The following is a 26,738-nucleotide window of genomic DNA, read 5'->3' as shown; positions in this document are numbered from 1 at the left end:
GGGAGAAGCAGGCTTCCTGCAAGCCCGGTGTGGGTCTCCATCCCAGGACCCTGGGATCATGACCTGAGCTGAAGGCAGACGCTTAACAACAGAGTCACCTAGGCACCCCTTGATTATCTTTCTCTTGAGAATGGGTCTGGATCATGTTCTTCTAGTTATTTGTATATCACGTCATTTGCTCACCTGACAACTACCTATAAGAAATGCTTTCTGGAATTTCCATTCCAATCCTACGCCTCCGTTTTTTGTTTTTTTTTTTTTGTTTTTTTTTTTTTAATTTCTTTACATCTTGGAGGAGAATAGAAAGCTAAGGATAGCAAAGCTTCTCAAATATGACACTGCTGCTCAAGCAACTTGTTTAGAAATGTGTGCCACAAATAGTTTGAGAATGAAAGAAAACAGTTCCCTTTCAAGATTTCCCCCTCAGAATCGAGGAGGAGAAATGAAACTTCTACCTGCCTTCCTCTTATTAGCTGCTTTAAGAGATAGCCAGTGTGAGTTACAAGTTTTTACTTTTTTATTCAACCCCATCAATCTTTGAGTTGGTACAAATTTATTATAAATTCTGATATGTCTTTTTTTCATTTTATTTTTTTAATTTCCAGTATTTGTCATGATTTTAAAAAGTTGGCCACTATTCTCTTGAATTACTTTATTGAGCTATAATTCACATATCCTACAATTCACTCATTTAAAATGGATTGTGAGGGGCGCCTGGGTGGCTCAGTGGGTTAAAGCCTCTGCCTTCAGCTCAGGTCATGATCCCAGGGTCCTGGGATCGAGCCCCACATCGGGCTCTCTGCTCAGCGGGAAGCCTGCTTCCTCCTCTCTCTGCCTGCCTCTCTGCCTACTTGTAATCTCTGTCAAATAAATAAATAAAATCTTTAAAAAAAATGGATTGTGAGTTCAATGTTTTTTGGTATAATCACAGGGTTGTATAATCACCACCACAATTAATTTTAGAATATTTACTGCTGTTAGCTATCAGCCCCTGCTTCCCTACTCCAGCACTAACCAACCACAGATTTACTTTCTGTCCCTCTATATTTGTCTATTCTGGACATATCCTATAAATGGAATCACATAATATATAGTCGTTTTTGACTGGCTTTTCTCACTAAACCTAAAGTTTCTGAGGTTCATCCCTGTTGTGGCATGTAATAGTATTTTATCCTTTTTTATAACTAAATAATATTACATAAATAATAACTAAACAATATTAATAATAACTAAATAATATTATATAAGATATATTTGTAAATAATAACTAAATATTAATAACTAAACATAAATAACTAAATAATGTTAATAACTAAATAATATTACATAAGATATATGTTTGTGTATTTTGCTAAATATCTGGGTTGTTTCTACTTTTTTTTTTTTTAAAGATTTTATTTATTTATTTGACAGAGATCACAAGCAGGCAGAGAGGCAGGCAGAGAGAGAGGAGGAAGCAGGCTCCCTGATGAGCAGAGAGCCCAATGCGGGGCTCGATCCCAGGACCCTGAGATCATGACCTGAGCCGAAGGTAGTGACTTAACCCACTGAGCCACCCAGGCGCCCCTCTACTTTTGATTATTATGAATAATTCTGGTATGAACACTCATGTCCAATGCTTCTGTGAACATGTTTTTATTTCTTTTGGTATATATCTAGAAATAGATTACTGACTCTATGATAACTCTATGTTTAGCCTTTCAAACAACTTCTAGATTGTTTTCCAAATTGAGTGTACCTCTTTACATTCTCATCAGCAGTTATATGGGTTCCAATTTGTCCATATTCTTAACAACACTTGTTACTATCTGACTGATTATAGCCATTCTAGTGGGTGGGAAGTAGTATCTCATGGAGATTTTTATTTGCATTTGCTTAATGATTCATAAAGTTAAGTATCTTTTCATGTGCTTACTGGCCATTCATATATTTTTTTTGTAGACATGTCTATTTAGATCTTTTGCTCATTTTAAAATTGGGTTGTCATTCTATTTTGAGTGGTGAGTTCTTTAATTCTAGATATGAGTCCCTTATCAGATATATAATTTGCAACTCTTTTCTTCTATTATATCTGTTGTGCTTTCATTTTCTTATTGGTATTGTTTAAAGCATAAAGGTTTGTAATCTTGATGAAGTTCAATTTGTCTATTTTTTCTTGCTTGCTTATGTTTTGATGTCATATTGAAGAATCTATTACTATATCCATAGTCGTGAAGATTTTAAGCCTTAATTTTTACCTGTATTTATTGTCAGCATATTCATAGATACTTAAGAAAAAAAAGAAACCTGTGGACCAAAAAATATTTTAACTATGAAATGCTACCTAAAATACAGGAACATGCAAAGTATATTTTTAAAAGTTCCTGTTCAGGATTTCCCTGAACTATAGTACATCAAAAAATAATGGAGTTTTTTCCCTGAAATCAGCTTCATGACCTACAGGGTCTTTATACTCTCATCTTCTCCTTTCTTGGTCTCTAATCACAGTTCTTGATGACTTTCATCTAACTGTAATAGTAATATAATTCAAAATGAAAAATTATAAAATATAGGAAATATAAAAATTTGCAAGTATTTAATTTCTTAACCTACTAACCTCAAACTACATTGAATTGTTACAGCCATACTTTGTATTTCTTCCCTATCATCTCTAAGTATTTACACATGTCTAGGTAATCTTATAAGTGCAGTATTGTAACATCATAATTTTCACTTATAACTATGGTTTTATGTTTGTGTATGTTTTATCACCTCTTGACTATACTGGAAGTGCTGTACTAGGATTTGTAAATATTTCAGTCTTCTACTCATTTGTGGAAGATGATGTATTTGTGCCTTTAAGGATTATCTAGTATTTGATGAATAATTAGTCTCCCATTAGAGGACTTATTAATATTTACTAATGCTTGCTACAAGCACAAGAGGTGATAGTTTTTTTTTATTTTTATGATGTTAGGAAGACAGATAGTACATTAACAACTTTGTTTCAGAAGAAGTAGGCTCAGAAAGCATTGAAGTTATCTTAGAAATTTTAGACAGTTGGAAGAGGTTAGAGGGAATTAACTGAATTGAGGCCCATGCTCACTTTCTGTGGGTACTGCACCTACAGGGGACCCAGTGCTAAGATTTGCCCAGGTATAATGTAGTCCTCCTAATACCCGAAGCACTGCTCTCAGCTTCTAAACTTGTGAACCTCTGAAAATCCAAATTCAAAGTAAGACTGAGATAAACAACACTTGAAAGAATAAAGTATAGAAAAGAATGCATACTTATACATGTAGGATTACCTTTTTTTAAGATTTTATTTGTTTATTTGAGAGAGACAGAGAGAGAAGGAGCACAAGCAGGATGAAGGGCAGAGGGAGAGACAGACTCCCCGCTGAGCAGAGAGCCCAATGCGGGACTCGATCCCAGGACCATGACCCATGGATGGGTCATGATCCCAGGATCATGACCTGAGCGGAAGGCAGACGTTTAACCCACTGAGCCACCCAGGCGCCCCATGTATGACTACTTTTTAAAATTATATTCAATGGAACTACGCTGGTTTCATTCACACATGGGGTATTCAAATTTCCCTTCCTGACAGACTACCCGAAAAGATTCCTTTGATGTCTTCGCTTTATATGGCAATTTACAGTCAAATTCAACAAAATCCCCTGTTTTCACATAAAGTTTTTTGATGTCTTGCCATCTTAACTGTATATTATTTTTGTTCATGTTAACTTCAGAAATTATACAGGCATCTGAAAGAAGAAATAATAAAAATAAATTATTAATAATATAACTTTTCCTTCCCAAGAATTAAATAAAATTATGAATGAATATTAAAAGCTACTATTTATTGAGTTTGCCAGATACTGTTCTCAGTATTTTGTATGCATTTTCTCTAAATACCGCACATCATTTCCCTGGGCTACATAAAAGCAAAAGGGGGTTCAGAAAGGTTGAGTAATTTTTCCAAGGTCATGTAATTGAGCAAGTTTTTTGAGCCAGAATATGGAAACTGGCAGTTTGACTTCAGACCTTATGCTCTTAATTCCTATGCATTATATACCTAAAACCCACATACCAAATAGGATTAAATTAAAATGTTCTATTAGGGTCAATGTTATTCATTCACCCTCCTTTCCCAACTCAGGATTCTCTTTTACATTGTTTCCAAAATGTGCACAGTGTGAGTACATGAATATATTAACATCTTACTAAATATTATAGTAAAAATAAGTTTATTTCGATCTACAGTACAGAAAGTTGGCTGAAGAAGATAACAATATATATAAAAACCAATCATCTCTTTAAGTATTCACTTAGCATATTCTTGAAGGTAACTATCAGTGAGCTATTATATTACTTGTTTAGCACTCCTTCTCCACAAACTAATTATTGATGGTTCGTGACTTTTATGAAACCTTGATTTCTGTAGAAGAGAAGTGTTACTTTCCCCCATGATCAGAGTCCACTCCTCCTTTTTTAAATTCAGCATTCTTAGAGGTAGCATCCTCCTGAGTAAATAGTACACCCTGTCCCTACTAGCATCATGTTGTCCATAGCCCATCATCTCTGATACGGAACTTGTTCAGAGTTGATGAAATAAGTCCAAGGTCAGATTGGAGAAGCCATCCAAGGCAGTGGCAACCATAAGGAACTTCCCTAGATTTGCCCAAGCCCAGGAGACTGTAAGATACATTACCAAGTATTTTGCTGGTGACATATGACATACCAGTCCTTGTACTGTTAAGGAGAGGCTGACTTTTTTTTTCTCCCTTACTTTTCTGTAGACATGAGATGAGAAGCCAACAGAACATCAGGCTTAAATACATGAGATTTGGGACCAGATTGCTGTGTCTGAATCCTAACTCCTCCAAATACTTGCCAAATGGCTTGATCAATGTCAGGCAGGTTTTCAGCTCAATTCACTTGAAATAGAAGTCATCCTATGAAATTAGTCCATGAAAAGTTTACTATGAATAACAAATATCAGATTCCAGGAGAACATGAAGAACTCACCTAGGCATTTTGGTGGTTCTGACCACTGTCCATTTCTGCATATTACATCTATGGAGCCCCGAAGCTCATAGAAAGACTGACAACGGTACTGGACTGTTGATCCTGGAGGATATACTGGTAATGGGAATGAGGTGATGTCTCCATTGCTAACAGGTGGAGGGGGACCACAATATAGTGTGGACTCTGGAAAGTAAATAACATTTATGTGTTGATAGAAAACCAACATGTAGTTTAAAATAGTACAAATAAATCTCCTTATATTATATCTTCAATGTCTTCTATGATGTCTGAGAGCTCAAGTATCTGATTATATAATTTTGATAATACAACCTGATAGCCAAAACTATTATAGTGGTTCTTTTTACCCTAAAGTAAAATACACTGAAGTATTAAGTATATATGTATTATAAGGACATGCAAGTATAAGTATTAAAAATAGTTTTTATTTAAAGCAAAAGGAACAGATAAGTAAATCTTATCTGGTCTACTCTCCGCCATCTTCATAAAAAATTTTATTTAAACAGGAAAGGTAAAAATAAAAAACTCCCTTTCCACTTCTATTCTCTGGGACTACTGTTATTTTATGCAAATAGAATGTGCCTATCAGTACATGATCATAAACTCATAGTTCTACTGAAATGAATTATTGACATACTATTTCCCATTTGTTTTCTGATTCCAAATAATAACACAGCATCTTTCTCTGTCAATAAATGTTTGAACTTCATTTTAAGAGTAGCTGGGATAGGGCGCCTGGGCGGCTGAGTCAGTTAGGTTTCTGCCTTCAGCCCAGGTCACAATGCCAGAGTCCAGGGATCGAGTCCCACATCAGGCTCCCTGCTGAGCGGGGAGTCTGCTTCTCCTTCTGCCCCTCACCCCACTCTCAGGCTCTCTCTCATTCTCTCTCTCTTTCAAGTAAATAAATAAAATCTTTTTTAAAAAGAATGGCTGGGGAGCAGGGGCAATTGGGTGGTTCTGTTGGTGAAGCCCCTGACTCTTGATTTCTGCTTAGGTCATGATTTCAGGGTTGTGAGATTGAGCCCCACACTGGGCGCCACGCTCCGTGAGGAGTCTGCTGGAGATTCTCTCTCCCTCTGCACCTTCCTCTGCTTGCTCTCTCTCTCTCTCAAATAAACACATAAATCTTAAAAAAAAGAAAAAAAGGAATGGGGGGGATACATTCCATTGTACTGATTTCTCTTCCCATACATCACCAAAGATATAGATAAGAAATGGCCAAATAAATACTCTTATCCCAAATTTCTTCTACCTCTTGTTTCACTGAGTTATTAGTTCTGCATTTTTCTCAGACTAACTCTTTCATGGGAGCATTAGATTCCTTCCCCTTTAAATTCAGCCAAGACCCTACTCCATGAATTGTCCCCTTTTGTCTGTATTATCAATTTCTCCTTACCTGCCAAATCATTCACCAATATACAAACAAGCTGAAAATGTCACAACTGAGTAAGGTAAAATTTCCTCTTATCCATACCTGCCCCCCCACCCCCCATCTAGTTACTGCCTCATTTCCCTATGCCCGTGAGAGCAAAACTACTTGTTTCCTAGCCTCCCTGATCGGACTTAATCACCTCACATCCTCTCTTGAACACACTGCAAATAAATATTCCCCCCTACTGAAATAACTAAGCAAAGTTACCAATTACTTTAGGTAGCTAAATTATTTGTTCAACTATCAGTCAACTTGTCTCGTTCTAGGTAGTCTCTGACATGTTCGCTGTCCTGTTGAATGATATTTTGCAATATGTCCTTGGCATTGCTTCTAGGACACCAGCTCTGGTAATGTGGTTTATGATAAATATTTGGTTTTTCTCCCCATTGCTGGAACATAGGTCCTAAAACTCTCGGGATTTCCCAAGTGATGAGAGCAGTACATGTGTCTTTTGTTATGTCAATGAGACGAATTTTGGGAAACTCAAAGGTAACCGGAGGATAGGGTGGTTGCGAGGAGAACTAACCATGTGATTAGAAGGTGGAACTTTCTGGAGGGACTGGAGGTTTGAATCAATCACCAATGGCTAAAGTTTTAATCAATCTGCCTATGTAATGAAGCCTCCATAAAACTCCAAAAGGACATGGTTCTAAAGTTTCTGGGGTGGTGATCTTGTGGAGATGTGGGGAAAAAGTGTGGGCTAAAGAGAGCATGGAAGTTCTTGCTCTTTCCCCATACCCTGCCTTATACATCTCTTCCATCTGGCTGTTCCTGAGGCAAGTCTTTTTATAATAAAACCATAATCTAGTAAGTAAAACATTTCTCTGAGTTCTGTGAGTTGCTTTAGCACATTAATCAAACTCAAGGAGAGGGGTTGTTGGAACCTCTGATGTATAGCCAGTCAGTCAAAGACACAGATGGCAACCTAGACATGGAACTGGCCTCTGAAGTGGGGGTACAAGGAGTAGTCTTCTAAGAGGGCATTTTTGACCTGTCACATCTAAAGCTATCTCTGGGTGGATAAGACAGTGTCAGAACTTGGGTGAATTGTAGGACACCCAACAGGTGTCCAAGATTTGCTTGTTGGATGTGGGGGAATCCCCCTACACACACAAGCACACATGCACACTCACACACACACACACACACACACACACATACACACACAATGTAATTGTGTCCTAGAATCATTTTATCAGCCTTCCCTAGTTTTTCTTCCACAACTCTATCTGGCTGCCTCTCATTTCCCAGATCTCTAATAATGGAGAGTCGCCAAGGCTGTCCCTTTGACCTTCTCTCTTATTTAGCCATTTGAATTCTCTGTGTGGTCCCATCCAGTCCTATAGCTTTAGATATTCTATATACTTATGGTTGCCAAATTTACATCTTAGCCCTGACCATTTCTGTATTGTCCATTATACACCTGTCAAGTAAATATACTTAATAGAAGTGGGTATCCAGTAGAGATCTCAAACTTGCTTCTTCTGTGGCCACTGTTGCAAGTACTTCATAGAGGAACAGTTTTTGAAAGTCACAGAACTGGATAACTAGATGACAATTTAATGCTTTAGAATAATAAGTGCAATAAATAAATCACAAGTTCTTTTTCCTGTTCTTTAGATAAAACAAAGGAGATTAGTAAACACTTTTTAAGTAGCATTAGAAATAAACTACTAACCAATACACTGTGGTAAGGACTGCCATTGTCCATCTATACACACAATTTCTCTTGGTCCATGAAGTAGATAATTTTCTTTGCAGAGAATGGCTACTTTTGCTTTATTCCGATAATTCACTGTGGTTAGCATTTTCTGAGCATTAGGTATCTGAGGTGGAGGTGGGCAGAATTCTCTCCATTTTCCTAAAAAAGTTTGGAATTCAATTATTTCACTAATAAAAGCCAAGGAAAAACATCTCAACAAGATAATATTTCAGTATAGTGGAACATCCAATAACGAGTAACTCCCTCGGGGGTGTGTGTGTGTGTGTGTATACATATGATGCTATAGTAACAAATATACTTTATCTTTTTTAAAAGATTTATTTATTTATTTATTTGACAGACAGAGATCACAAGTAGGCAGAAAAGCAGAGAGAGGGGAAGCCGGCTCCCCACTGAGCAGAGAGCCTGATGTGGGGCTCTATCCCAGGACCCTGAGATCATGACCTAATCTAAAGGCAAAGGCTTAACCCACTGAGCCACCCAGGTGCCCCAAATATACTTTATCTTAACATAATTTATGGTTTGTAAAGCACTTTTGTGCTATAACCACTGGATTAAAATTTTTCTGGTATTCCCTTCTATTTCCTATTCATTATTCCATCAGTACTCTTATATAATTTTTAAATTAACCCTTTTACATTTTTTCTAGCTAACTCATATGATTTAAAAGTTATGTACGTGTGATTCAAACAAGTTAAAACAAAAAAATTAAAATGGTAATAGTAATGATAAAACCAATGAAGACTTCCCCTAATAACCTAACCCTTGACCTCAATGAAAGATTTTCATGATTTGCCTTTTGTTCTAAACATGACAATGACTGGCAATTGATGTAATTAGAACACCTCTGTTTGAGTAGGAATGAACTTCATTTTGATGGCTTGGTTTATTCTAAGGGAAAAAATTTTAAATGGTCAATTTGGATGCTAAAATATCATTATCTGAGCCACATCCCACCTCCTGACCTGGGCTGATAAAGTGTTCTCCTTCAGCTCATTTTTTTTTTCCCCCAGGATAGGTGTTGCTGTCTAGTGGCAATTCCCTTCAAAATAATTAAAAATAAGTTATTAGATAGTTTTTAATTCCCACTATACTGTTTTCTTTTAAAACCAAGACAGAAGAATGAGCTAGTATCTCTTGTTTAAGTACATTTAAAAATATGACAATAGAGTAAATATTTCAAAAATTATCTTAAAATAGAATCTAAGATCAATATAAATTCAGCCAAAATACACACATAGTCTCTGAAACCTGAATTTTACATTAGGTTGTTGTTTATTTTTTCAAGGGAAGACAGACACACTAGAATTATATGCTGCAAATCCTCTAAGCAAAAATTATTTCTGTGAAAAACTAGAGGGGTGTCTGGGAGGTGGGACCACTCATGCCTAAGTTCTATATGAGTTGCCCTATTTATTTGTTGGTTTGAGAAATATGTGACATAAAAGAATTTAATTCCAGTGGCATCATTATTCCAGTCAACCTTTAATAAGGCTGGTCTTTCATGAACTGTTTTGGCTTAATAACTCACCCTTCAAAAGAAAATGAAGATAAGCCTGACATTTTAGCCTGATCTTGGGGTTGTTGGGTCCCCCCAAAATTGGGTACCCCAATAATGGGTCCGTGATTAAAGGAGCGAGACTGATACAAAGCGAAGGTCAAGCAAAGCTTTATTTCGCGCCAAGCATCAGGAATCAGACCGACCGTCAAAGAGACCGACCCCTCCCTGCTTTCCAGACTAACTTTTATAGAGCAAATGCCATGTGGTTGGGCCTGGCCACACACAGGTGGCCAATGAGATTGTAACACACACAGGAAACTCCACAGTGTTGCTAGGTGACCAATTGAATTACAATTTATCCTAGTAGACATTTAAATCAGCCTATCACCTAGTTCAGAATTGGTGCCCAAAAGGTGCCCAAAGGGCGGGGCCCATACTCCTTGGTAGCTAGGAGACAGTGTGCGCCCCCACTGATTGAATACCTCCACCTGGCCTGACCCACCCTTGTATTTGGACTTTGTTACGTGGGACTGGTTTCCCAGACTTGCTTTTAAATAAGTTCCCCATGGGGGAGGGCAAGGTCAATTTAGGTTTTACAACAAAATGGCAGTTCAACCGGGGTGAGGCTGCTCTGGCTGAATAGGCCCTTATAGGGTGAGTGAAGGCACTTTGATTTTGATTTAGGTCATGATCTCAGGGTCCTGAGATCAAGCCCCACATCAGGCTCCAAACTCAGCACAGAGTTGGCTTGGGATCTTCTCTCCATTTCCCTCTGCCCCTCCCACTTGTGCTCTCTCTCTAAAATAAATAAGTAAATCTTTTAAAAAAAAAGATTAGCCTGGTATTACTGTCATTGTACATTTTCATTTAGTAAAGTCTGATTCACAGGCTAGAGGACAAGCTATGGAAAGCACATGAAAAGAAGACCAGGCACATTCAGCAGATGGATGGGGCTTTACTATGTAGAAATTTTCCTACTTGTCTTTTTCTCTTTGTTGAGGAATTTTGTGTGTCATTTATTAATTTTTGTTTAGGTACTCAAATATTTTTATATAAATACAAAATCACAAGGATGAATACTTGGTAGATTTCATTAAGACTCTTGGAAGGGCACCAAGGTCTGTGATACTAATCCTGGGAGTCAGCAACCACCTGCTGTCTACCTCCTAGAAGTCCCAATGCAGGGAAATAGGGAGGCTGACGTTGTCTGTAACCTCAAGCATATAAATAATTTAAAAAATTGTAAGCAAAGTCCCAACTAACCAAGTTAAATGTTCAAATATCATATAAATATCATTGCTTTTATATTGAGGTAAAAAAATATACATAATTATGTCAGTTGTCCAACTTACTTTCCTTATTGAAGTATGGACATGTCTTTACACTGTTGGTGGGAATGCAAGTTGGTGCAGCCACTTTGGAGAACAGTGTGGAGATTCCTCAAGAAATTAAAAATAGAGCTTCCCTATGACCCTGCCATTAGTGGGTATTTACTCCAAAGATACAGATGTAGTGAAAAGAAGGGCCATCTGTACCCCAATGTTTATAGCAGCAATGGCCACGGTTGCCAAACTGTGGAAAGAACCAAGATGCCCTTCAATGGACGAATGGATAAGGAAGATGTGGTCCATATACACTATGGAGTATTATGCCTCCATCAGAAAGGATGAGTACCCAACTTTTGTAGCAACATGGATGGGCCTGGAAGAGATTATGCTGAGTGAAATAAATCAAGCAGAGAGAGTCAAGTATCATATGGTTTCGCTTATTTGTGGAGCATAACAAATGACATGGAGGACATAGGGAGATGGAGAGGAGATGGGAGTTGAGGGAAATTGGAAGGGGAGGTGAACCATGAGAGACTGTGGACTCTGAAAAACAATCTGAGCATTTTGAAGAGGGGCGGGTGGGAGGTTGGGGGAGCCAGTTGGTGGGTATTAAGGAGGGCACGTATTGCATGGAGCACTGGGTGTGGTGCAAAAACAATGAATTCTGTTATGCTGAAAATAAATAAAACAAATAAATAAATCTTTAAGAAAAAAAAAGAAAGAAAGAAATTTCAACTTAGGATAGATACAGTGTAGTTGAAACAGCACTGATAGAAGAAACTAGAAACAAATTCCAGTTTTGATTTTGACCAAGTGACTTCTTGGTGCCTTGTATTCCTGATTTGTAAAATGAAGGACTTTGTTGTCTTTCTTAAGAATAAGTCTGACATTTCCTGTGACAGATATTTGCCACTTGTTAATGTCCTCACCTAATCTCTACCTGCCACCCACCATTACCTCCCAAAATTCTTATTAGACTCTTCTCTCAACTTTCAGGAAGGCCTCCTCCTAATTTTTGTCCTCACTCTGGAAAGATAATTTCATTATCAGTAAGTACAACCTTTAAGAAAATCAAGTTGATACAATAAATCAAATTTTTTATTATTTTTATCTAACTCATATTGGGTAATTGGGGGATTCTAAATACCACTGCTAGTGTGTTCTATAAATTTTATATAGTGTTTTTTTTAAAAAGATTTTATTTATTTATTTGTCAGAGAGAGAGAGAGAGAGAGAGAGAGAGTGAGCACAGGCAGATAGAGTGGCAGGCAGAGGCAGAGCGAGAAGCAGGCTCCCTCCTGAGCAAGGAGCCCGATGTGGGACTCGATCCCAGGACTCGGGGATCATGACCTGAGCCGAAGGCAGCCGCTTAACCAACTGAGCCACCCAGGCGTCCCTATATAGTGTTTTTAGTATTAAAAACTATCAGTAATCTGGCAACGGGCAATGGAACATTATGTACTGCCTTATCTAATATAAAACCATATTTAGGTTCTAATGTTAAATCAACCATGCAGAATATTTATTAATGTAAAAGATATGATAATAAGGTTAATGAATGAAAGACCACTGAGGTATAATCTTAAAAGCTGCTGCTTCTCCACATAGGCAGGTATGTTTTTCCCAAAGTCACTTGAGTAGCTCTCTTAGACAAACATAAAGCATCATAAGGAATGAGAGTGGCAGGATATTTTTTTGTCATTTGGCAGAAAATACCTTTTCTCCCCAAATGGAGATAAAGGTATGAGTAGACTCGAAAGGAGAAAGGACCTGTCAGGAAGTAAAAAAAAAAATTACACAAAAAATTTTGGGATTTTTAAGTAGCAATAAAACAATAATCACATTCTCTTTTTCCCAAGATTTTTTTGTGTAGATTTTGCCAAGATGAAGAAACTGACCAAGAAATATTGTTTGGAAAGGGAACTCGGGACTCCAAAGAGAACTCAAGGGGAAGACAGGTGAACAATCTGAAGTCATCTCAGCATTAAGACTGGGGAAAGACAGACTTCCTGGATGCTGTATTTCGATTTTCTTGCCTTAACATCAGATGTTATCAGGATACTTGGAAAAGACTGACACATGTTTGTTTGTTTGTTTGTTTCTGATCTCTTAGAAATTTTAAGTCATGCAAGCCTTCATTCCACTTACAATATTCTTTAAAAACTCTACTATTTTATTTATGTTTATGTTTCTGGTAGGTTTCTCACCCTCTCACCATTCCAGGAAGGATGAAAGCAGCAACGTGACTTTCTTTTTTCCTTGGAGAGAATTTCTGGAATTTCACCAATTAGTTTCTTAGCTGATAGACTTTTTGTTTAAACTATAATTTTATAGTTTATCTTGATTTTTTCTCATTTTCAGAGTATAAGTAACATTATCTTCTTCCTTTTCTTAATAAAAGAAACTAAATTCTACAGATGTAGTAACGTTACTTTTGTAACCCTGCTTATTTCATTTTTCCTTCTACCCTACCAAATGTGTTTAATTTCCAGTTTTTATTTTCTACTCTAAACACATACATATGAATCCATATTTAATATATTATTAGTGTCTGTGAATTTATTTTTTTTAGCATTTATAAGGGCTATGCTATAGCATATTGTAAGACAACTTGCTTTTTTCATGGACTATGATGTTTTGAGACCCATATATGTTTGCATATACAACACAGAGCATTAAAAGAATACTCTTATTTCCTTTGCCTGGTCTTCCAAATTCAATTATACCAAGATGTAAAGTAAGATAATAGAGGCACCCAGGCAGCTCAGTCAGTTGGGTGGCTGACTCTTGATTCCAGCTCAGGTTGTGATCCTGATCAGCGTCCTGAAATGGAGCCCCGGGTCAGGCTCCGTGCTTAGCACGGAGTCTGCATGGGATTCTCTCTCTCCCTCTGCCCCTCCCCCTACTCTATGCCAGCTGTGCTCTCTCCCCCACCCAAAAATAAAACAAGATAAAATAAAATATAAGATAAAAAAGTGAGATGATAGAAACCTTTATAACACATGCCAAGAGATTATAAAATATACTGTCACCTTTAAAATAGTATTACAGACATTCTTGAGAAGCAAAAGAAATGAGTTTTAAAGAGCCAGTAGTGAAGGTTTCTTTAAAAAGTGCTGTCTGCATGTTATATCACGGGAGAGAGAAGGGGGAACTTCCGTTCAACTTAAGCCAAGTAAAAACAGGAAGGTTCTAAACATCTGCTTTTTCCATGGAATTAATGGTACAGGGAATAGTCTCTGACCCAGTTAAAATTTAAGATTAACTGAAGTGGTCTGTCTGATAAAACGCCTAAAACACATAGCTGCACTGGTGATTTTCTCCATTTCCAAATCTTAGTGGCTAGAATTGAACCCATGGGAAAAAGCTAGCTGTGGGTTGCCTTAAAAGGGCTCTCCCAGAAAAGTCAACTGTGGGGAGTGAAATAACTCTAATGGAGAAAAGGACTCAAAATTGAGGGCTGGTAGAGTTTTGTCAAGGCAACTTGTAAGGCAAATCCCTGGATAAGGGTAATCTCCAGAAACAGCATTCTCCCAAGATCTGTAAATGTCCTTTTCATTGTGTTTTCCTTTTCAATTATGTTTTTAATTTCTTTATTTTCAAAATTTTATTCTTATATTATTTTTCCTATATTCGTATTTTTGTCTGCTTTTTTGGTTATAGAAATGTCTATTTGGACCTGCCCACTATTCTTCTTGACTAGAGTAGAATTGATTAGAAGGTCTGCTTATTAATCTTTTCCAAAATTAGTATTATTCCATGGATCAGCTGTAAGTAAAATATTCTATTTCATTCACACTACTTTGACTTGTATTATTTACCTCCTACTATCTGGAGTTTACTTTTCTTAGCTTGGGGGGAGATAGATAGATAGATAGATAGATATCTCCAAGCTTATTTTTTTAAGACTATGAATGTCACTCCAAATTTTGGTTAGGTTGCATTTCATAGGTTTTACCACATGTTCTTACAATATTATGTAGTTCTTAGTATTTATCAAGTCATTTGGAAGTGAATTATTTCACAAAATGAAGGGCAGGGAAGTAGACAAATGTTATTATTTTAAATATTATTTTTCTGTGGTTATAGAAAGTGATCAATAGGTATTAGTATTTGAAACTTGTAAGAATTATTTAATGCACAGTAAGTGGTTAATTTAAGTAAACATTCCATGGGCATGGAAAAGGCTTTATAATTCTTGAAACTCTCAGAACAATATTTCTTCCTTATATAAGAATAAAATTATATTGAATAAAGAAATTTAATAAAAATAAAAACATTTTACTTATTTTTAAAAAATTAGCTACCTTATCTTCTTGAAATTATTGCTTACTTAAATTTAACATTTTCTACATTTTACTCACAATTTCTAATGACATCACATACTTTTGTTAAGAATTAATACTTCATCTTGGTGATTGGTATATATTTTATATGACTTCTTTCAAAGGATGATTTTTTTTTTCAGATCGCTCTTCTTTTTTTTTTTATTAACATATAATGTATTATTAGCCCCAGGGGTACAGGTCTGTGAATCGCCAGGTTTACACACTTTGCAGCACTCACCATAGCACATACCCTCCCCAATGTCCATAACCCAAACACGCTCTCCCTACCCCTTCCCCCCGGAAACCCTCAGTTCGTTTTGAGAGATTAAGAGTCTCTTATGGTTTGTCTCCTTCCCAATACCATCTTGTTTCATTTTATTCCTTTCCTATCAAAGGATGATTTTGAGTGGTAAATTCTCTTGGTCTTTTCTATGTTTAAAAATTTATTTTGTAATCATCATAATCATATGTACTAATAAGTAATTTTGGTATAGAGAACAATTGGTTGTCATTATTTCCTTTAAGCACTTTGGAGATATTACTGTGTTTATTCTTACTTCTTATATTGTTGGTGAGAAGTCTGAAGTCTACTCTATTTTCTCTGTTTTATTGTGATTTCTCTGTAAGCACTATATCTTCTCTATATCTGGTTTATTTTAATTTAACATGGTGCTCATTTTATAACTGTTTCTAATTTATAGTCCTGTTGCTCAAATAATTTGAAAATAAACCTTTGAGGAATGTGAGACTCAATATTAGGAAAATAATTTCTTAATCAGATAATTTTCCTTCCCTACTTTCTACTTTTGGTCCAGAATTTATAGTATCTGTTAGTTATACTTCACGATGTCATTTGGGTTTTAGTTTTTTCCTAATGTCATTGAAGACTGAGTTTTCTGTTTTTACAGTTCTCTTTTTTCTTTTATGATTTCTAGAAATTGTAATAGAGTAAAAATGAGCTTACTCCATCAGGGCAAGGGTTTTTAAATGATAATATTTGTCTGAAAATAGTGTTCTGAGTGTCAAACTTCACCATCAACTTAAAAATTACATATTGGGGGGGAGGAGTCAAGATGGCGGAGAAGTAGCAGGCTGAGACTACTTCATGTAGTGGGAGATCAGCTAGATAGCTTATCTAAAGATTGCAAACACCTAAAAATCCAACGGGAGATTGAAGAGAAGAACAGCAATTCTAGAAACAGAAAATGAACCACTTTCTGAAAGGTAGGACTGGCGGAGAAGTGAATCCAAAGCGACGGGAAGATAGACCGCACGGGGAGGGGCCGGCTCACGGCAAGCGGCGGAGCAACGGACACAAAATCAGGACTTTTAAAAGTCTGTTCCGCTGACGGACATCGCTCCAGAGGCTTAACCGGGGTGAAGCCCACGCGGGGTCAACGTGGCCTCAGGTCCCGCAGGGTCACAGAAGGATTGGGGGGTGTCTGAGTGTCGCAGAGCTTGCAGGTATTAGAACGGGGAAGCCGGCTACAGAGACAGAGCAGAGGAGTGAGCTCTAAGCTCGGGGTTACCTTGAACCGGTCGCAGGCTCGGTCAGCTCGGAGCGCGGCCGGAGGCCAGGGTGACAGGAGTAATTGGGCGCTATTCTCTGAGGGCACACTGAGGAGTGGGGCCCCAGGCTCTCGGCTCCTCTGGGCCGGAGACTGGGAGGCCGCCATCTTCATTCCCGTCCTCCGGAACTCTACGGAAAGCGCTCAGGGAACAAAAGCTCCTGAAAGCAAACCCGAGCGGATTACTCAGCCTGGCCCCTGGTAAGGGCGGTGCAACTCTGCCTGGGGCAAAGACACTTGAGAATCACTACAACAGGCTCTTCCCCAGAAGATCAACAAGAAACCCATCCAGGACCAAGTTCACCTACCAAGGAGTGTAGTTTCAATACCAAGGAGGGCAGCAGAATTCCAGAGGAGGAGAAAGCAAAGCACGGAACTCATGGCTTTCTCCCCATGATTCTTTAGACTTGCAGTTAATTTAATTTTTTTTTCTTTTTCAAAAATTTTTTTTTCTCTTCTGCTAAATTTTTTTAACTTTTACCCTTTTCTTTTTTAATGTTTTTTAACTAGCTTATCTAATATATATATTTTTTCCTTTTTATATTTTTTCTTTTTCGTTTTCTTTTTTTAATTGTTTCTTTTTTTTTTTTTTCTTTCTGAACCTCTTTTTATCCCCTTTCTCCCCCCTCACGATTTGGGATCTCTTCTGATTTGGTTAAAGCATATTTTCCTGGGGTTATTGCCACCCTTTTAGTATTTTACTTGCTCCTTCATATACTCTTATCTGGACAAAATGACAAGGTGGAAAATTCACCACAAAAAAAAGAACAAGAGGCAGTACCAAAGGCTAGGGACCTAATCAATACAGGCATTGGTAATATGTCAGATCTAGAGTTCAGAATGACGATTCTCAAGGTTCTAGCCGGGCTCGAAAAAGGCATGGAAGATATTAGAGAAACCCTCTCGGGAGATATAAAAGCCCTTTCTGGAGAAATAAAAGAAATAAAATCTAACCAAGTTGAAATCAAAAAAGCTATTAATGAGGTGCAATCAAAAATGGAGGCTCTCACTGCTAGGATAAATGAGGCAGAAGAAAGAATTAGCGATATAGAAGACCAAATGACAGAGAATAAAGAAGCTGAGCAAAAGAGGGACAAACAGCTACTGGACCATGAGGGCAGAATTCGAGAGATAAGTGACACCATAAGACAAAACAACATTAGAATAATCAGGATTCCAGAAGAAGAAGAAAGAGAGAGGGGAGCAGAAGGTATATTGGAGAGAATTTCCCCAATATGGCAAAGGGAACAACCATCAAAATCCAGGAGGTTCAGAGAAACCCCCTCAAAATCAATAAGAATAGGTCCACACCCCATCACCTAATAGTAAAATTTACAAGTCTTAGTGACAAAGAGAAAATCCTGAAAGCAGCCCAGGAAAAGAAGTCTGTAACATACAATGGTAAAAATATTAGATTGCCAGCAGACTTATCCACAGAGACCTGGCAGTCCAGAAAGAGCTGGCATGATATATTCAAAGTACTAAACGAGAAAAACATGCAGCCAAGAATACTATATCCAGCTAGGCTATCATTGAAAATAGAAGGAGAGGTTAAAAGCTTCCAGGACAAACAAAAACTGAAAGAATTTGCAAACACCAAACCAGCTCTACAGGAAATATTGAAAGGGGTCCTCTAAGCAAAGAGAAACCCTAAAAGTAGTAGATCAGAAAGGAACAGAGACAATATACAATAACAGTCACCTTACAGGCAATACAATGGCACTAAATTCATATCTCTCAATAGTTACCCTGAATGTTAATGGGCTAAATGCCCCAATCAAAAGACACAGGGTATCAGAATGGATAAAAAAACAAAACCCATCTATATGTTGCTACAAGAAACTCATTTTAAACCCGAAGAAACCTCCAGATTTAAAGTGAGGGGGTGGAAAAGAATTTACCATGCTAATGGACATCAGAAGAAGCAGGAGTGGCAATCCTTATATCAGATCAATTAGATTTTAAGCCAAAGACTATAAGATGAGGAAGGACACTATATCATACTCAAAGGATCTGTCCAACAAGAAGATCTAACAATTTTAAATATCTATGCCCCTAACGTGGGAGCAGCCAACTATATAAACCAATTAATAACAAAATCAAAGAAACACATCAACAATAATACAGTAATAGTAGGGGACTTTAACACTCCCCTCACTGAAATGGACAGATCATCCAAGCAAAAGATCAACAAGGAAATAAAGGCCTTAAATGACACACTGGACCAGATGGACATCACAGATATATTCAGAACATTTCATCCCAAAGCAACAGAATACACATTCTTCTCTAGTGCACATGGAACATTCACCAGAATAGATCACATCCTCGGTCCTAAATCTGGTCTCAACCGGTATCAAAAGATTGGGATCATTCCCTGCATATTTTCAGACCACAATGCTCTGAAGCTAGAACTCAATCACAAGAGGAAATTTGGAAAGAACCCAAATACATGGAGACTACACAGCATCCTTCTAAAGAATGAATGGGTCAACCAGGAAATTAAAGAAGAATTGAAAAAATTCATGGAAACAAATGATAATGAAAACACAACGGTTCAAAATCTGTGGGACACAACAAAGGCAGTCCTGAGAGGAAAATATATAGCGGTACAAGCCTTTCTCAAGAAACAAGAAAGGTCTCAGGTACACAACCTAACCCTCCACCTAAAGGAGCTGGAGAAAGAACAAGAAAGAAACCCTAAACCCAGCAGGAGAAGAGAAATCATAAAGATCAGAGCAGAAATCAATGAAATAGAAACCAAAAAAACAATAGAACAAATCAATGAAACTAGGAGCTGGTTCTTTGAAAGAATTAATAAGATCGATAAACCCCTGACCAGACTTATCAAAAAGAAAAGAGAAAGGACCCAAATAAATAAAATCATGAATGAAAGAGGAGAGATCACAACTAACACCAAAGAAATACAGACAATTATAAGAACATACTATGAGCAACTCTACGCCAACAAATTTGACAATCTGGAAGAAATGGATGCATTCCTAGAGACATATAAACTACCACAACTGAACCAGGAAGAAATAGAAAGCCTGAACAGACCCATAACCAGTAAGGAGATTGAAACAGTCATCAAAAATCTCCAAACAAACAAAAGCCCAGGGCCAGACGGCTTCCCAGGGGAATTCTACCAAACATTTAAAGAAGAACTAATTCCTATTCTCATGAAACTGTTCCAAAAAATAGAAATAAAATAAAATAAAATATAAATATAAATATAAAAAATAAATATAAAATATAAAAAATAAATATAAATATATAAATAAAAATAAAAGAAAGAACAAGAACCATATGATACTCTCCATAGATGCTGAAAAAGCATTTGACAAAGTACAGCATCCCTTCCTGATCAAAACTCTTCAAAGTGTAGGGATAGAGGGCACATACCTCAATATTATCAAAGCCATCTATGAAAAACCCACCGCAAATATCATTCTCAATGGAGAAAAACTGAAAGCTTTCCCGCTAAGGTCAGGAACACGGCAGGGATGTCCGTTATCACCACTGCTATTCAACATAGTACTAGAAGTCCTAGCCTCAGCAATCAGACAACAAAAGGAAATTAAAGGCATCCAAATCGGCAAAGAAGAAGTCAAACTATCACTCTTTGCAGATGATATGATACTATATGTGGAAAACCCAAAAGACTCCACTCCAAAACTGCTAGAACTTGTACAGGAATTCAGTAAAGTGTCAGGGTATAAAATCAATGCACAGAAATCAGTTGCATTTCTCTACACCAACAACAAGACAGAAGAAAGAGAAATTAAGGAGTCAATCCCATTTACAATTGCACCCAAAACTATAAGATACCTAGGAATAAACCTAACCAAAGAGACTAAGAATCTATACACAGAAAACTATAAAGTACTCATGAAAGAAATTGAGGAAGACACAAAGAAATGGAAAAATGTTCCATGCTCCTGGATTGGAAGAATAAATATTGTGAAAATGTCTATGCTGCCTAAAGCAATCTACACATTTAATGCAATTCCTATCAAAGTACCATCCATTTTTTTAAAAGAAATGGAACAAATAATCCTAAAATTTATATGGAACCAGAAAAAAACTCGAATAGCAAAGGAATATTGAAAAAGAAAGCCAAAGTTGGTGGCATCACAATTCCGGACTTCAAGATCTATAACAAAGCTGTCATCATTAAGACAGCATGGTACTGGCACAAAAACAGACACATAGATCAATGGAACAGAATAGAGAGCCCAGAAATAGACCCTCAACTCTATGGTCAACTAATCTTCGACAAAGCAGGAAAGAATGTCCAATGGAAAAAAGACAACCTCTTCAATAAATGCTGTTGAGAAAATTGGACAGCCACATGCAGAAAAATGAAATTGGATCATTTCCTTACACCACACATGAAAATAGACTCAAAATGGATGAAGGATCTCAATGTGAGAAAGGAATCCATCAACATCCTTGAGGAGAACACAGGCAGCAACTTCTTTGACCTCAGCCGCAGCAACATCTTGCAAGGGAAGCAAGGACAAAAATGAACTATTGGGATTTTATCAAGATCAAAAGCTTTTGCACAGCAAAGGAAACAGGTAACAAAACCAAAAGACAACTGACAGAATGGGAAAAGATATTTGCAAATGACATATCAGATAAAGGGCTAGTGTCCAAAATCTATAAAGAACTTAGCAAACTCAACACCCAAAGAACAAATAATCCAATCAAGAAATGGGCAGAGGACATGCACAGACATTTCTGCAAAGAAGACATCCAGATGGCCAACAGACACATGAAAAAGTGCTCCATATCACTCGGCATCAGGGAAATACAAATCAAAACCACAATGAGGTATCACCTCACACCAGTCAGAATGGCTAAAATTAACAAGTCAGGAAATGACAGATGCTGGCAAGGATGTGGCGAAAGGGGAACCCTCCTACACTGTTGGTGGGAATGCAAGCTGGTGCAACCACTCTGGAAAACAGCATGGAGGTTCCTCAAAATGTTGAAAATAGAACTACCCTATGACCCAGCAATTGCACTACTGGGTATTTACCCTAAAGATACAAACGTAGTGATCCAAAGGGACACGTGCACCTGAATATTTATAGCAGCGATGTCTACAATAGCCAAACTATGGAAAGAACCTAGATGTCCATCAACAGATGAATGGATAAAGAAGATGTGGTATATACACACAATGGAATACTATGCAGCCATCAAAAGAAATGAAATCTTGCCATTTGCGACGACGTGGATGGAACTAGAGGGTATCATGCTTAGTGAAATAAGTCAACTGGAGAAAGACAACTATCATATGATCTCCCTGATATGAGGGAGAGGAGATGCAACATGGGGGTTAAGGGGGTAGGAGAAGAGTAAATGAAACAAGATGGGATTGGGAGGGAGACAAACCATAAGTGACTCTTAATCTCACAAAACAAACTGAGGGTTGATGGGGGGAGGGGGGTTGGGGGGGTGGGGTTATGGACATTGGGGAGGGTATGTGCTATGGTGAGTGCTGTGAAGTGTGTAAACCTGGTGATTTGCAGACCTGTACCTCTGGGGATAAAAATATATGTTTATAAAAAATAAATTTTTTTTAAAATTACATATTGGGGCATATGGGTAGCTCAGTAGTTTGAGTGTCTGCCTTCAGCTCAGGTCATGATCTCGGGGTCCTGGGATAGAGCCCCGCATCAATCTCCCTGCTTGTCAGGGAGCCTGCTTCTCCTTCTCCCTCTGCCTCTCCCTCCTACTTGTGCTCTCTCTCTCTCCCTCTCAAATAAATAAATAAAATCTTTTTTAAAAGTTACACATCACAATAAATAATTTAAAAACATACTAATTGGGGCACCTGGGTGACACAGGGGGTTAAGCCTCTGCCTTCTGCTCAGGTCATGATATCAGGGTCCTGAGATCAAGCCCCACATCAGGCTCCCTGCTCAGTGGGAAGTCTGCTTCTTCCTCTCCCTCTCCTGCTCCCCCTGCTTGTGCTCTCTTGTTCACACACACTCTGTCTCTCTCTCTCTCTCTTATAAATAAATAAAATTAAAAAAAATAAAAAATAAAAACATACTAATCACAAGAGAAATTTTCTGATAAAGATGTAATGAGGTCTACAAAATTTTTTTAAGAATTTATTTATTTATTTGACACAGAGAGAGAGAGCACAAGCAGGCCGAGAGGCAGGCAGATAAAGAGGGGGAAGCAGGCTCCCCAGCGAGCAGAGAACCCGAAGCGGGGCTCGATCCCAGGACCCCGAGACCATGACCCGAGCCAAAGGCAGAGGCCCAACACAGGGAGCCACCCAGGTGCCCCATCTACAGAGTTTTTAAAACAAAACTTACCTATGCAGTTTGGTTCAGGATACCATTTCCCATTGATGCAGGTTGACTGTATGCGTTTGAACCTCGGAAGACAATTGTAATATATTCTGGTACTATGATTATATCCACTCAGATTTGGTCTCATCAGTATTCTTGGATGCAATGTTGGTCTTATGCACCCTTTAAGCTGGTTTGTTTCTACAAAAAAGAAAAAATATTCATACATGATAAGAATATTGAGCAGAAACTAGCAATTATTTCAATAAAACTTCTGACATATTAACGGCATAATTAAATTATGTTGGATGCCTTCAAGCAATATCACACAAAGCTATTCTTAATTTCATTGCACAGACTATGCTGTTGAAAAAGGGAAAAGGAAACAAAAATCTGTATTCCATTTTTGAATGACAGAAAAACATGATCAAGTCTTTTGGGAAATGGAAGAGCAAGATGGGTTAATCTGGTCCAGGGTCTTGACTCGAGGACAGTCCCTATGAAACGTCATTCAGCCTAATTTTGAAAGGCACAAAGAGGCATACATATGTGATTGTTTTCCACTAAATTATGTTAAATAAATGTTGTCAAAGCATTTCAATAATAAAAAGAGGTGATGTATGAGTAAGTCTGTGGGAAGTACAGTCTTAAGAGAGAAAAATCTGGATGTCTCTTGAGGTTCAATTACTCCCACATTTCAGAAGCTTAGTTAAGACCCTGACTCAATAAGTCAGAGTAAGCTCAAAGGAAGAACACCCTGATACAACAGTCAGACAATAATTTGCAATGGGCCATTTGCTAGTCTAAGTAGATTTTATTGTTACAATTCTTCCCTATTGTCCATACATATATAGATCATTGTGGAACCTTTCCTGAGGGTGTCAAAGGATGGGATAACGAGACATAGACTGCTCTGCTACCTCTCTCCCTTTATGTGTTCTTCTCCAATAATCCCTATTTATAAATTTACACTATGTGATGCTAGTGATTGGATGTCTGTGCTCTCCTTATATAAAAGCTGTTGGCCACAAACGTATATAATTTACACCTTTTTATAACGGAGTCCAGGCTCTTGGGGATGCAACATATTCCTTCCCTGCAGGTCATCATGAGTGGGCAGTGACTGGGTATCTGCCACAGCTACAGTTGTCATCCCCAGGAGTGGGGAAACCAGCTGATAATCCAAAAATCTATGAGATGAGGGAAGAGAGTGGTTTTGGATTTTCTACTTTAGAATCTTGAAGAATAGCAGCAAAGAATCTGCTAGTCTTTAAAGCTTAAAATTAAAGGCTTGACTATGTTGGGATTGCTGGACATAGGACAAAGGAGAATGGTATCCACTATTACCCTGAAGTAGAAGTCCCAGACTCTCTTGGTTCACAGAGCCCTTAGCATCTCCATAGTCTTGCACAGTGTATGAAGATCAAAGGAAATCTTTAACAATTCAGTTTTTTAAGTAATTAGGGGCGAAGAATTTAGGGTCTTATATCCTAATTATTTAATAGATGATGGGATTGGAATGTGCTGTTCTAAACATATCTATTGATTTAAAAAATTGTAAACAATCAAATACACAAGTAGGAAATGTATTCTCACCAACACACATAGGAAGTTCAGTCCACGTTCCATCAATACAGGTAATTACATTATTTCCAATCATTGTAAATGTATCTCTGCAATTCAGCTCCACAGAAACACCATGTTGGAAGGGAAGAATAGAGAACTGGGCATAGCCATTCTCGAGGTGAGGTACAGGGCCACATGCTTTAACTTGTCCTAAGAGAATGTAATAAAAGATATGCTTACTTTTAAAAATATTTAAATCCATGTTATGCTGAGTGAAACAAGTCAATCAGAGAGAGTCAGTTATCATATGGTTTCACTTACTTGTGGAGCTTAAGGAATAACATGGAGGACATCAGGAGAAGGAAAGGAAAATGAATTGGGGGAAATCGGATGGGGAGACAAACCATGAGAGACTGTGGACTCTGAGAAACAAACTGAGGGTTTTGGAAGGGAGGAGGGTGGCAGGAAGGGTGAGCTTGGTGGTGGGTATTAAGGAGGTCATGTATTACATGGAGCACTGGGTGTGGTACATAAACAATGAATCTTGGAAAACTGAAAAAATAAAACTAAAGAAATAAATAAAATATTTTAAACCTTTTTATGTATGTATTTATATATAAGTGAGAAGTTTAAACCATTCTGCTTAAACATTAGCATCTATTTACCAATGCAAGTGGGCGAATTTGTCCATTCTCCATCATTGCACTGTATTTTCGCAGGCCCGGTCCGTAGAAAGTAGGGAGGGCATTCATATTCCACTGTCTCGCCGTGTCCATATACTTCTTTCCTTATCCCCTTTATTTTACCATTGAGGACCTGAGGAGGTTGACCACATGACTGTACTTGCCCTATCATAAAGAAACTATTTAAGTAATGCTTAAAGAATCTTAGGACTCTGACAAAACGTAAAATTACTGTCCTGGTTGACCTAGAACTAAATTATATTTATGCTACATTCCTATTTTTTTTTTCAGGTTTTCTTTTTACAGTCTACATAGTGTCCTGAGTATTCTTTTTTCTCAAATGTTGGCTTTTTACTATAAACAATTCTGAACAAATTAAAGAAAAATGGATACATATATTGATCACCTAGATATATGTGAATGTTACATTTTGCCCAAATTACTTAATTTTTTGCAAAGTTATTTATTTATTTATTTAAGATTTTACTTATTTATTTGAGAGAAAGAGAGAGCGTGCCCAAAATGGGGGGGGGGCACAAGTAGGAGGAGGGGCAGAGGGAGAAACAGACTCGCCATTGAATGAGGAGCCTGACACTATGCTTGATCCCACTGGGATCATGACCTGAATGGAAGACAGACACTTACCCAAACTGAGCCACCCAGGTGCCCCCAAAATAATTTAAAGTAAATGATAGACATAATAAGATTTTACTTCTAAATTTTTCAGAATGCTTATCTAAGAAATAGGATGTTGACCTGCATATACGAAACACCTTATTGTATTTCTTTAAATTAACAATAATTTTCAATGCCATCTTATATTTTTTCTATATGTAAATATACTGATTGCCCCAACCCCCAATATTTTACAGGTTATTATAACCAGGATATTAATTGTGCCCTAAGGATTTTAAAGTAGTTCGATAATCTGGATATCATATAGAAGTAAGTACTTATCAAATATATGGTATAATATAAATATAGATAAATAAATATAAAGTATATTATTGCATATGTTTTTATTAATATCTATAAATATATATAAAATAATTTTATCAAATATTTTTTAAAAGTAAGGTCATCTGAAGCAAGTAACAAATCATTGGTTTATACTGAATCATTCATATTTTTGTTTTATTACTTCTTGGTTACTTAATAAAATATAAGAAGGCCCATGCAATATTTTTTAAAGCATAATTTTTTTATTGAGTCTGGGGAAAAATTCCTAACACTTCCCCATTCTGGCACCAATATTTTGATCTGT

General features: G+C 37.3%; 1 protein-coding gene across 1 annotated transcript in view; it reads right to left on the bottom strand.

Annotated features, from left to right (window-relative positions):
- Positions 1–3,503: 3,503 nt before the first annotated feature.
- The window catches only part of CFHR5 (complement factor H related 5), a 34,918-nt gene continuing 11,683 nt past the window's right edge, over positions 3,504–26,738 (bottom strand). Inside the window, exons 5-10 of the mRNA XM_032878183.1 lie at positions 25,457–25,639; positions 24,822–25,001; positions 23,250–23,426; positions 8,139–8,321; positions 5,011–5,193; positions 3,504–3,746 (exon numbers count right to left, since the gene is read on the bottom strand). Of these exons, the coding sequence (XP_032734074.1) occupies positions 3,550–3,746; positions 5,011–5,193; positions 8,139–8,321; positions 23,250–23,426; positions 24,822–25,001; positions 25,457–25,639 (1,103 nt within the window). The 3' untranslated portion in view covers positions 3,504–3,549. The remainder of the gene's footprint in view (positions 3,747–5,010; positions 5,194–8,138; positions 8,322–23,249; positions 23,427–24,821; positions 25,002–25,456; positions 25,640–26,738) is intronic.

Source organism: Lontra canadensis, unplaced genomic scaffold (genome assembly GCF_010015895.1).
Source record: "Lontra canadensis isolate GAN:19392208 unplaced genomic scaffold, GSC_riverotter_1.0 scaffold63, whole genome shotgun sequence".
NCBI lineage: Eukaryota > Metazoa > Chordata > Mammalia > Carnivora > Mustelidae > Lontra > Lontra canadensis.
This window is presented reverse-complemented; position numbering and strand designations above follow the sequence as displayed.